Raw genomic sequence first — 13,379 nt, forward strand, 5'->3', positions numbered from 1 at the left:
GTTTCCTTAACTGTCAGTTCATTCATGATAAAACCAATAAAAAATTCCACCCTAAATGTGAAATACTGGCTCCTTACAGTACTTGCTTTGTGTGCACGGGACATTCTCCCTTTCCCTTAGGAAAGCTAACTTCAGAGTTCTGAATTGGGCATCCTGGTTCAAAAGTGATTCTGTAATTGGAACAGAATGGTGTTCACGTGCTACTGTAAATTCTAGGGGTGATACAGGTGTGAGATGGGTTGATGAGTCAATAGATGACATTTGCTGCACCCATCAGGTGGGACAATGCTGGGTCCTGTCTGCATTGAGAGATGCATGTGGATAAGGGAGATTTTGATCCTATCTGGAGTTTTGTACAGTGTTTCATTGCAACTTGAGCTTTCAATACATTTTGTTCTCTGCTAATACAGTGTTTATATTGGACTCATTGGTGAGAAATTTTGAGAAAGGAAGTGTGTTCTTTCTATGTTGTGTGAGCCAAGAGAGTAGAAATAGAGGTGTCAAGAGAATGAGCATTTGGTTATAAGAAGATCAGAATAAGTAATTTGCTGAGTCCAAGGGGAAAGCTGTGTGTCTGAATAGTAATTACCGTCCCTAGTCTCCAGAACACTTCAGAGGCAAATGTCGAGGAAGTCATCACACAACGGGTACAAGCGACTGGCAGGGCAGTCACAAACCAAGCTGTAATGCTGGATTTTTCTGATTATATCTAGCATGACCAAAGAATCCTGAATGTGATCATGTAGTGTCCACCAGTGTGAGGTGACTGGTAGATTCAGTGTTTGTGACTTCTACCAATTTAGTAATTGACATTTCTTCCTTTTGGTTTTTCAGGCATACTTCCGACAGGGCGTAGCCCTTCAGTATCTTGGACGTCATGCAGATGCACTGGCAGCATTTGCATCGGGTCTGGCTCAGGATCCCAAGAGTCTTCAGCTTCTGGTTGGCATGGTCGAGGCTGCCATGAAATCTCCCATGCGAGGTGAGCACCAGGAAATTTTCTCAGGTGATCTGCTGCTGTGGTACTTAAAGGCAGTAGTTTCAGTCTATGGTAACTCTGCCAGCATCTGAGGGGGAAAAATCTGGAGGCCTGAAGGGAATGATTTCAGGATTTGACTGATCTGCTGAGAAATAGAGCTCAAAGTAGGAGGAGGAAGAAAAAAAAATAGTATTGTGATTCAGTGTGGGACAGCAAGATGGTGACACCCCACTCAAGAGGCACTGGAAAGATGAATCAAACGGATATTGTGTTAACAGTTCCAATGAAATCCTTGCTGCTTTGTCTTTCATCCAGTATTGGTGCAGATGGAGATGTGCACTACTGTGGCCCTGGCTTTATTATTACTTGGAACAATTTCCCACAGTGCTCTAGTGCTTGGCCACTGGGCACAGGGAGTCTTAAATGGTCAGGGCCAGAGTCTGTCCGGAAGAGTACCCTGGCAGATTTTCCACAGTATTAATGTATCTCAAAACAATGGTCCAGAAGGCAAAAGTCTGCTCTTCTATTTCATTTATATTTGGGAAGAATGTTGACATAGCATGGACACTGAGGTAGTATTAGCTGTACCTGTTTTGCCTCTTTCATAATGGTCCCTGTTTCCAGGGACAAAGATTTTCCTGTCTAGAGGAAAGTAGCAGTATCCTCTTTTCTCTGTTGCTCTGTTTCTCTTGCAAGCTCTTTGTTGTTGTGTCCTAATGGTATTTCGAGGGGGGGGGGGGGAGGGAGCGATGGCAAGGACACATGATAATTCTCATCATTAGCAGATGCTGCTGGAGGCCCCAGGGCTTAGGGGTCAAGATGCACTGAAATTAAGAAAATATTTCCATTAGTTGTTTTTGTTTTGTTTTGTTTTGTTTTCCCATGTGTTTTTCTCCATCCTTTAAAATGGATTCATCTAGAAGTTTCTGTTCTATATAGAAGTTAATGTATGTAGCTAATTTCATTTGGTACCCAAATGTACTGTGGCTGCTGCTTAGAATGCAGGTGTTCTGGTATTACTCTGTAAGCAGCCCCTGGTCTGGCTGGATGATCTCACTGTCCTGTCATACCGCAGCTGTATATTTATATTGCTGCTCCCTACTGTGCTTCTCAGTGTTGCTGCTTTCCAGTTGTTATCCTCTCACTGAGTGGTTGGCAAATTTTAGATTAGCTTTGCTTATAAAGTACTAGTTTTAATTTGAGTGTGTGTCTGTGCTGTACTACTGCAATGAATATTCAGGAGCTTGGTCCCACTGAGCTAGGCACTCTATGAACACTTCAGTAGTTGTTACATTATCATTCTGCCCCTGTTTACAAGAGTTTGCTGCCTATGAGAGATGTATAAGTTCTGTTTGGGTATTACAGTGTAAAACCAATCCTGCGTAATTTGATTCCATCAGGATAATTGATAATTTCAAGCTATGGGTAGACTGGTTTGAGTGGTTGCTTCCCAGATACTTGCATTCAAAGAAAGAAGATGAGCAACTGGAAAGGCAAGAGGGTCTGTAAGTGTTAGTGGTGTGCAGAAGATTATTAAAAGCAGACACTGAGTGATTCAGGGAGTGTAGGTCTGCAAAATGTAGAGATGAAGGTGAAACTTGCTTCCACAGTAAATGAACTCCTGATGCTGCATCTTTCACCTGGCTGTGGCGATGTCTCTTCCCTCGCTGTTTGCTGTTGTGTGAGAGAAGCAATGACCTCTGTATTGGCCCTTCCATTACCATGCTAGTTCACCTTTTCTATTTGACTTTAGGATTACCAGGAGCCCTTGCCTTTTGCTTTCACCTCTCATCCTATGTTTGCATGCATTACCTGGCTACGATTGTAACCTCTGTAGGACAGGAACTGAATTTGTACCTGCTCTTGCAGTGCTATGCCTGTTAACTGTGTTCTCTCAGCAAAGGTCAGTTTTGTTTCCTTATGGCATGTTAGAGCAATTATTTCTATTCTCTTACATCTGCATTTAATCCCAGGATCTAACTGTATGTTGGTAAATGGCATCACACTCACACTGTGTCTTCAGGGAAGGGTAGGAAATCCTCTTTTGTAGTTACTTATATACATTGTGATTGTAGAGGGGCAGAGATGATGAAAACTAGGAGCACGTGGCATTCTGAGGTTGCTGTGATAATGTTGATTCAGGTGAGAGCATCTAATCCAGAAATCCTGCTTGGTCATAAATATGGAAAATTAACTCAGCGTGGTCAGGTGGAGCGCAGCAAGCTCTGGAGTCCTGTTATATTGATGTCTGTACTGAGACATGCAGCCAAGATGCATTATCAACAGCACGATAAAAGCAATTAGACACATTATCGATAGTCTGTCAAGTCCAGTGCTGTTTTTCTGCAGGTGTACCTTCAGATCCTGGCTGCTTATGAGAGCACCTAACGCTGAGTAGGTTGAGCAGCTTCTTTCTGCTATTTTTGTCACTTCACTTCACGTGTTATGTGCACAGTATGTGGACAGGCACAGATTTTTCAAATGTTCAGCTGAAGTTTGTGCTAAAGGAGCAGAACCTGCAGTGCTCAAATACACTGCTGGTGGCCCATTTCCAATCTCCTATGAAACTCTACAGGTGTTTTCTGCATTCTACCTGCCATTAAACCAGTCTTCAGACCCCAGTATAAGACTGCTCTGCATTCTTGTGCTGTCTTCCAGAAGTGCTTTCTGCAGTGAAAGCATCAACTTGCTTATTGATCTGACCTGTCTCAATGTGCTTGTACTAAATATTAAACTGTGTCTGAGCCCTGAATTCCTGTAATAAATCCTGTTTTGATTTGGGTAGACTGGGCCTTAACTCATGTGTCATTTGGTTACCAAAAATGAAGATGAGGTGTTAGGCTGGTTTATAGATGAAAATAATTTAGTTTGTTGAGTAACTCTGCTTTTCATTTTGTATTTTAGAGTCTCTGGAGCCAACGTATCAACAATTGCAGAAGATGAAGCTGGACAAAAGCCCCTTTGTTGTGGTGTCTGTGATTGGCCAGGAACTTCTTACAGCAGGCCATCATGGGGCCTCTGTGGTTGTCCTAGAAGCTGCCCTGAAGATTGGCACTTGCAGCCTAAAGCTGAGGGGATCAGTGTTCTCTGCACTGAGCAGTGCTTACTGGTCCCTAGGGAATACAGAGAAAAGCACTGGATACATGCAGCAGGACTTGGATGTAGCCAAGACTTTAGGTAGAGTTTTCATTTCACTTGTTTGAGTGCTGATTTGGTGTAAATGGAACAAATAAATAGTTGTGCTAATGGTCAGCATCTCTCTATGATGCTCAGATTTTTGTGGTATTTTACAAGCTACCAAATCAAAAGTAAAATTTCTTAAATGTCTGAACTATGGGCTTCTGCAGCCATGTTTACCTTTATGTGTGAAGGGACAAGCAATCAATGAATATGCTAAGGTTTTACAGAGTCCTCTAATTCTCAGGTGTCTTGTATATGGGGACTAGTCTTACTTCCTGTGGAGATGTGCTCAAAACCTTAAATGCGTGTTAAATGAAGCAGTCTGTTTGTATGTGGGATTTTTTTTTTCAATGATTACTTAGAAAAAGGTAGTCAGTCTGAGTGTCTGAGACAGTTGCCAGGGAACGAGAAAAGAAGACAGTAGTAGATGTACTTCATGTCTGAGCTGGGCTGCAGAATTGCTTTCTGGTGAAAGCTGGCGTGCTCTCGTGTTAAGCCCTGGACCATTCAGTTGTTTTCACAAAGAAATTGCTAATGTCAAACAAAGAATAAACATGGAAGAATGGGAGGTTGCCAGGTGTCAGGCCAAAGAAGAAACTAACACAATTCTAAAAATAGGTTGAGGAATATTGTATAAGTTTCTGAAAGCCAGGGAGATTTGGCTGTGTATTAAATATGAGGATGAGTTTGTTCTGATCTTGGTTCTTACACTGGAACATCACTTGTACAGTGCTTTAGCCTTTTTGCTGGATGTTTCCAGCCACCCTTTTGTTACCTAATCTTTTTTTGTTTGCATGTGACTCAGGTGACCAGACGGGAGAATGCCGAGCTCATGGAAATCTGGGCTCTGCATTCTTCTCCAAAGGAAATTACCGGGAGGCCCTTACTAACCACAGACATCAGCTGGTGCTTGCCATGAAACTCAAGGACAGAGAGGTAGGATGCTTATTAAATAGACTGAACTGGGAATCATGCATGGTTTTCTAGAAAGACACAATCACGTCAAGAAGCCTTGTTTGTCTGGTGTGTTATTCTGAGAACTTGGAAGCTCTGTGATTTGTCTTTCCAGCCTTACATTTGCATTTTTTAATGGAAAATGTATGCTCCAGTAGATAGAGTGTGTACGTGCAGGTGACAGGATGCTTGTTTTGTACTTTTGCCTGCCTCTGTCTCTCTTCTCCACGTGACTTTGAGCAAGTCATTCTGCCTCTGTCTACCTGTCTGTCTATTTTGCTCACTGTGCATAAGCTCCAGGTAGAGGCTGTTGCGGAGTTAAGCACTGATACAGCATCTCTGCAGTTGAGTCCTGGCTATCACCAGCTCTCGTTTTCCCTGGTTTATGTGCTACCATTCTGAACTCCACAAGAGTGCATCCCATGTTGTGCATTTTCCAGACAAATAATGAGCTAGGTCTCTGCCCCAAACATTCACAGTCTCTGTGAAATATGCTTTGTTTAAAAAGTACTGAAAAAATAATCCATGCAGGCCTTAAAATAGTGTTGTATAAAGTGTTAGGGGTTGTTTGGACTGGATCTGATTTGTCTTAGCCATATACACTTTAGCTCTCCAAATGTTGTGCCGGGCCTCCTGCCAGTCCAGGGAAGCATGATTCGTAGGCTGAAGAGTTTGTCTCAAGAGATTTTCACTGAAAGTTCACTATGAGGACAGAGTCATAACTTTAGTGCAGATTACAGAAACTAAAGGATTATTATCCTCCTCCAGTCTATTCTTCTGTACTGTGACTAGGAAAGTAGAGGACTTGTGGACTGTATGGCAGATGAAGGGAGTGGCTAGGGGCAGCAGGGCAGGTGTGAATTAATGTAAATGTGAGCAGTTTGGGGGAGATACAAAAACTGGGGGAACCATTTTTCCACTGGTGACTGTTGAAAAGAGCAATTTAAAATATTTAAGTGCTTTGCTGAAGTGTTTTTTTTTGTTTTGTTTTGTTTTTTGTTTTTTTTTTAATATCAAGCCTTGACATGATGAATCCTTTGGTAGGTTGTGGGAAGGACTGTGACTGGGGGAGGGATCTGCTCAACAGTTTCATGATTATTTTACCAGCTGGAAAACCTCATGAATCACTCCTGATTTCCCTGTTTCTGTTCATGCAAAGCAGAGAAGCTGTTACCATTGTTTTTTATCGTTTTCTTGATTGGGAGTCCCTGTTCTTGCTAAGAGTCTAATCTGCATAGCTGTTTCTACTCTGTGGTGTTTCTCTAAGCAGCAAATGCCCTCTCCCAGTTGTGTGGAAGGCGCTGAAGAAGGAAATAACAGGAAGCTCACTGTGCCGGTGCTTGGCAAGAGCACAGCAGTCTGCGTGCACCAGAGCCCCTGAACTGGCCCAGGGAAGCAAGTGCTGATCTATTCCACTGACTTCAGGCTGCTGATCTAAACAGATCCCAATGGTCGATCTGGAAAGAATCCAGAGAATTAAGTCTAATAGTGATAGTTCTTAGTTTATGACACATCTGGGCACATAATTAACAGTTATTGACAACAAATGACTGCTTGGTTTAGAAAGAAAGCTGAGCTTCTTGGATTTCCTGTAGGATATAACCACAGGAAATTAATTTGGCGCTTTCTTATGACATCATCTTGACCACAGAGCTTCCTCTGAACAAAAAGCTGTTTTTCTTGGCCTCCTTTGCAGGCATTTTTATAATGCAAATATTTTAAAGTTGCAGTAGTGCTGATGTGAATCCCACCAGAAGGGAATTGGGTGTGTGACTGTAATGAGGTAATTGTTTTACCTCCAACTATCCAGAGGATTGTCTTGAAAGGTTAATAAATAAATAAATAATAATAATAATAAATAAGTGCTCCTTTGTATGTGAGGCTGCAGTCCTCAGAGGAAGCATTGTGTTCTGAGCCTGCCAAAGCAAATATTTGTACCAGGGGCTTTTTCTGGGTCGAGTAGCCCATGAACTCAGGAATAATTTGCAGAGGGTCTGGCTGTAATATTCAGGTGTCTCCTCCTCCACACAAGCCTTTAGAAGAGCAACTTTGTCAGCTGAGTGGGGAATCATCCAAGCTGCTCAGGTGCTCCAGAGCTTGAATTTTTTTCTACCTGGCACAGGAGTATGTGCAGCTCCTTTAACAAGCACTATACCATACCATTCAAAATCCGCATGTGCAGATAGGTCGTCCACTCTTCCGAATCACTGTGTGGAGGAAAAGTTCAGTCTGGTTTCTGATGCTTGTACACACAGAAAGAATAGAGCAAAAATAGCTGGGACTTGGCATACCTCTAGAATCTTTGAGAGACCTTCAGGTATTGAACATACATGAGTTTTTCTTCTATGCAGATGGGCAAGACTTAATAAGACACTGTAATGGGCATTATGAAGTAGTCATCTTCAGAGTATCATTTCAATGCTTTCCATCACTATTAAGTCTTGGATTTTTGACCAGCTTCAGTGGAAGGTCAAGAAACTCAGATAAGCCAATTCTGCAAGATTTTTTTTTTTTTTTTTTTTTGAGAGAGAGAGAATAGCAGACATAAGAGTGTAGTTGATTCAGGAAGCTAGAACTCATAAGGGACCTTTCCATGTGTTCTTTGGGTTACTGTGGAGCTTCGCAGATGATCATTGTAGTCAGTGGGATACCATTCTAAAAAGGATGACAGCAGGAGGTGCAAGAAAAGGAAAGAACGGCAAGCAGCACCATGTAGAAGGACATCCTCTGATAGAGGTGAGTGCAGGAGTTGAACTCCTGAGATTATTTAAATGCAGTTAAAGAGGAAATTGTAGCACAGCTTGGTAGTCTGACATTTGTCTGTGAAGATGAAGCAGAGCAGATTTCAGCGTGGGCTGTCTTGGTCTGCTGTGGTCTCTGGTATTGTACTCAAGTTGAGAATCCCAATGAGGTCTGTGCTGCTGCTCTTACAATGATGTCTCCTGTAGCAGCTGAAGTAAAGCTGCTGTGCATGTATCTATCCACGCTTCAGCCATGCCACTTAGCAGCATGGGTATCGCCAGACTGTTCCTTTGTCTGCTTCACTGCAATGGCAGAAAGAAGGCAGGAGTTGACATTGCTATGTCATGGTAAAAGCAGTTTGTGGTGTCTCACCTCTGTTGAGGTTTATAAGGTAGTCAATACATGTTAGTTATCTTGTCATTTTTAATAACAGAGGTGTAGATTGTTATGCCTGTACTATATTTTTATAGTAAATACTTTGTTTTAAACAGTGGGCAACCTGATCTTGTGTAACCCATATAATTGTGTTGATGCCACACCATGAGCTGTGATTTGAACAACGACAGTGCAACTGATGAGCTATGCCAGCGTTAGGGGAAAGATTAGAATGTAAAAGTGAATGTGACAGCTTTTGATGCCTGTGACAGCTACTGTTCCTTGTCCCTGTTTCTATTCATCTCTAGCTACTTCAGGTATGCAGACTTGTCTTGCATTACAAAGTTCAGTAAGGCCATTCCTTGCTTCTGTGCAGCTGAGTTGGAGCTAACTGTGGGCTATCTCAGGATGGGTTGGAGTGGCTCTTACTAATAACTGTTTTTCACCTGTGTTCATTTAAAATCATTTAATTTGGAAAACAACTACTTGAGGGAGTGTTTTGAAGCTGTGAGGACTGATAAGCAGGCATTGAAAGGGAAAGGAAAGCTGTGGAGCAGCGTGCCTGTTACTGAGAAGTGGAGCCCCTTCTCAGGCTCATCAATTCTGCCTTACAAAGGCCACTGACACCACAGAGACTCCACTGTGTAATAGCTCCCCTCCCTTGGACAGGGAGACGCCTTCTATTACAGCCCTGCATTTAAAAATAGCAGGGCAATGAGGCAAAATCATAAAGCAACCATAATAAAATTAGTGCCTGTGTGAAAGTGCATTGCCAATGCTGAGCTTTTGGGAAGGACGATGTTGCCAGCAAGCCACTGTGTGCTGGCAGCTTCTGTGTGTGTGCTGGCCGGCGTGTGCAGCATTGAACAGGGCCTTTCATTAAAGATGCAGCATCCCTCTTCACTAGGTGTGGATGAACGAAGGAGCTGGGTTAGGAAAAGGACTGTTCATGATCCTGAAGTTGGATGACTCAAGCCCTTTTTCCACTGCCCCTTTTCTCAGCGAGCACGACTGCAGGAAGGACAGGGGGCCCAGAGGGACAGCGGAGGACAGATGTATGGACTCTGCCTGTGCCAGCTTGTCCCTGCATGGGCTCAGGATGCCCAAGAGCATGCAGTTCTCATTCTCGGCCAGGTTTTGAAGGGTTCCCCCCACCTCCCCTCTAGAAGCAGCTATTTCTGGAAGGAGTAGGTGCAGAACTGGCTGGGGTTCAGTGTCCTCCTTTTACTAGCCATTTGTTTCTATGGCTGCTGGCTGCTGCACTTGGTATGTTCATTAACATGTGGCTCTGACAATCATCTGCAGCAGGTGTGTATGCTCAGTAACCAGACTCAATGAGTAGCTTTTACTGTCACAAGACATTTTTTTAGAACTATTGCTGTGTAGAGGAAAAGGAGGTGCTGTGCTAGGAGCCAAAGCTGCCTCCTTTGATTTGCAAGTTATATTGACTTAAAATCCATCTAAGATTTTAAGAAGACTTCCCAGAGAACTGCTGTGGAAGTTCAGATGCATTCTGCTCTGTTGGAGCATTGGACAATCAGCAATGGCATGAAATTCAACAAAGGTAAATGCTGGGTGCTACGACTTGGAGGGAACACTGCTGGACACAGGCACAGGCTGAGAGGGGATCTGGGGGTGCTGGCTGAGAGCTGGCTCAACATGAGCTGCAGTGTGCCCTGGCATCTAAGAGGGCAAACTGCATTTGGGGTGCATTAAACACAGCATAGCCAGCTGCTCAAAGGAGATTTAAAAAATCTGGGAGACTCAAGAAGCTGGTTAGGTGCTACACTTTCTACTGCAGTGAGAGCATTGCCAGGGATCTTACTGAGACTAGAGGCCTTTCCTGGCATCAGAGGATTGTTATGATGGAAGGTTGTCAGGAATAACAGGCTGCTGTGTGACAGAGATGTGTTAAGTCTCTGAGAGAACAGTGTTAGTGAAATATGATGGCTGTTACAGACATGATCTGTGTCTGTATTCGGTTGGGAATTTGCAGATTTTGCAACTGTCTGAACATCCTTTGTGTGCAGCTCAGCTGCTGGTGGTTATTAAGGTTTGAAATTCTAGTAGCTTTTTCCAGTCCCCTTTAAAGCATGTCTGAGCCAGCAGTGTAACTCAGCGTAAAGCTTCCTACATTTTGTAAACTACAGCTACTTACTGTCAGACTGTGCAGGTCAAAGATCAAATTTCACTTTCTTATTGGAGATGGAGTAGGAAAGATCGATCACTTCTTTCTACTGAAATCTATAAAGTCTGTAAAGCCAGGACTTTCTGTCTCTTCCTGAAGAGATCAAAATGTTTTCCAGGTGTCCTTCCTGTTGTGCTTTGTCTATAGAAGCCCCATCTTTACTAAATAGCAAAGCTGTATTTAATCTTTCCTTTGAGCAACCGGCGTGTGTGTGTATTATGGTACAGGATAAAAGAATATTTTTTTCATGTTCCTTTCCCATCATTTTAGAAATATATATTTTGCTGAGTTAGGTAAGAGTGCAATCTGAGTTAGAAGTGGCACAGCCGTCCTTAGGAGAGACTCTGTCTTCATCCTTGTCTTCAGTGCTCTGAGATTGTCATGCAGATTCTGCTTGTGCCATAAATCAGTCACTTTTGCTGCTGTGAGCTGAACAGTTCCAAGCAAACATGTCAGGGTGTACCAGCTCTGCCCCATGTGTGAACCGGTGTGTCTGCCCCAGCTGAACTTCCTTCTGACCGAATGGTGTGAGAGCTTGCCTGAAGTGGGGGATGTCTCCATGGCAGACTGTCTGCACCCTTTTCTGGCCTAGGATGGTTTCTGTGTTTGGACTGTGCTGGCAGCCGCAGAGATGAAATTACAACTGTTTGTGCTTTGGTTGCAAGGGTCCCTGTGCTTGCAGTTGTGCTGTAGTTTTGGCTGGAAGTGTGGGTCTGTGCAACCATTCTTCTCTGGAGGAGCCATCATAGGGCTTGTCAGTGTGGAGTGAGCTCAGTGGAACGTGCAGCTGGTTAGTTGTGGGGCCAGGTTCTCCTCCTTGTCAGGAATCTGGAGTCCTTTTAGGGGTGGTAGACATCACCAGGTTTGTACTATTGCAGCCTGGCACTGAGATAGATGAAGCTGGAGCAGAGCTCAAGCCCAATAGTGAGTGCAGCTTTTCCTCACTGTAGTGCCGCTGCCTTACGTCTCCAGCAGGGCTGTGAGAAGCCAGCACGTGGAGTCAGTGCCACGTCCTTGTGGAGTCAGTAGGAGCCTCTTCCTGTTGCTCTCTTGTTGCCCAAGTCTGTCACCGCAAGTCTACCTGAAACATGCTGAGTCACTTCAGAGTCACTTTTCCAACAATGTCCTTGAGGTCCCATTACAGCTGCTTGGTCTCTGAGGAAGAAGAGGTCATGCATTGTGTTTTTCGAGCATGCAGGGGTCTGTCTTTTCCCTTCAGGGCAGGCACAGCTGGCATCCTGGTATGTGCCAGGCCCCAGAAGACATCTGTGGCTGCAAAGGGTGCATGTGTTCAGGAAAGGCTAAGAGGAGAATATACGTTGTTCCTTACAGCTTCATCGCATCTGACTGGAGTTCCAGAAGTAAGGGACAGACTGAGATGGGCTTTGCTAACGGCTGATCTATATTAGTGGTTAATGCAGGCACTGCTAATAGAAGTGTAAAAATGGCGACTTTAGGGTGTGACCACTGCTACTGTATTAGGCAGCAATTAGCTTTTACTTCTTAAGCTTTTTTTCAGAGGAAGCATTTGGAAACTCCATAAGAGATTCTTTTACCAAGAAATTAGTGTCTTTGTTACTGATATCCCAGAAACATCAAGAGACCACATCCCATTGCGTAAGTGCTTTATATATGTATTGCAGAGGTGGTAACTTTGCAGGAGTGTCCTCCTATTTTTGTGTTTTTAAAAAAAAAAAAAAAAAAAAAAAAAAAGGAAAAAAAATGTTTCTTATCATAAAGGTCAAGCGTCAAGATGAGGAATGTGTGATGGTGGTACATCTCCATCCATAAACATTTTTAATGCATGGGATTACCTCTTCACTCTTTTCTCCACTATGCTTTCTGTCTTTCTCTGGGATATTTTAAAGGACCTTTGTGCTTTCAAGAAATTGAAGCAAGCTGTTCTTTGGTTCAACCTCTGTGTGAGAAACAGCTTTCAAAATCCCATGACGTTCTACACAGGGTTTACAAACAACAGAGTGGTTGGTCAGGCTGCTACTTGCTCAAGTGAAAGACTGCTCCCAGTCCCTCTTTGAAGGAGTGAGAGACCAGCATCAGTTTCTAGGAACTCAGTGGAAAATTGCACACAGAAGTCAGAAATTGGTAAAAAGATCAAGCCTTTTCAGTTCACAGATGGGATATTTTCAAAAGGAAAGGGTTGTGTTTTCTTTGAAAGTTGTTGTCTGATCTGAATCCGTGATGAAGTTCAGCATCACAGGGCATTCTTCCTGATCTCAAGCCAGTTTAAATATGCATTTTCATTACTAATGGGGGAAAAAAAACCTGCCTGAGCAGGTGTCAGAATAATTGCTGATTTAGTACTGGGGTGATTTATTGAACTGAAACCTTCATATTGCCCACGTGCCAGGAGGGCACAGCTGAGCCAGAGGGTAGGGCAGGCTGCTGAGGAAGGAATGAGAAGAAGCCAGTACACAGTTAGCTGGGAGTGAGGCAAATTGGTTCTCCAGATTTCCTAACAGGACAGAGGTTTTATTTTTACACCTGCTGCCCTTGAAGTCTCAAGTTCCACAGGTGTTGTGATTTCAGCTTAATGAGAACTTGTGAGAGATTTGACTCAGTCTGCAGAATGATTATATGTTTTCCTGAACACTTTTTGCAGCATTGTTCAGTTCACTGAAGTTCAGTCTTTGCCTGGCCCACATGTTTGGCTCTGTTGTTGAGCTTACAAAATTACAGGTGTAGTCTTTCCAGTCCATATAGTTCCCATATATGCTTCCACTTCAAACAGCTGGTCCTTGAGAGGCCTCTGATTAACCACTGGGACTCAAAATCTGATCGTGATGTACGTATAGGTTCCAGACTTGAAACCCTCATTAAAAAGTGCAGTGTTTGCCTTTGCCTCATTGATTTCAGCCTCTTGCAGGCTGAAACTACCTGTTGCAGCTGGTAGTCTTGTTTTATTAGGAATCTGGGGTGAATTCTCACATACCTTGGAGGAAA

At 43.4% G+C, this 13,379-nt stretch overlaps 1 protein-coding gene across 5 annotated transcripts in view; it reads left to right on the forward strand.

Annotated features, from left to right (window-relative positions):
* The window catches only part of TTC28 (tetratricopeptide repeat domain 28), a 159,906-nt gene that overhangs the window by 91,262 nt on the left and 55,265 nt on the right, over nt 1-13,379 (forward strand). For all 5 annotated transcript variants that reach the window (XR_004754809.1, XR_004754810.1, XR_004754811.1 and 2 more), the window contains exons 3-5: nt 835-982; nt 3,884-4,156; nt 4,965-5,095. Coding sequence is in view for 2 of the 5 variants with exons in the window: in XM_035340711.1 (XP_035196602.1) it covers nt 835-982; nt 3,884-4,156; nt 4,965-5,095 (552 nt within the window). In the remaining 3 variants the exon portion in view is untranslated. The remainder of the gene's footprint in view (nt 1-834; nt 983-3,883; nt 4,157-4,964; nt 5,096-13,379) is intronic.

Source organism: Oxyura jamaicensis, chromosome 15 (assembly GCF_011077185.1).
Source record: "Oxyura jamaicensis isolate SHBP4307 breed ruddy duck chromosome 15, BPBGC_Ojam_1.0, whole genome shotgun sequence".
NCBI classification, from domain to species: Eukaryota; Metazoa; Chordata; class Aves; order Anseriformes; family Anatidae; genus Oxyura; species Oxyura jamaicensis.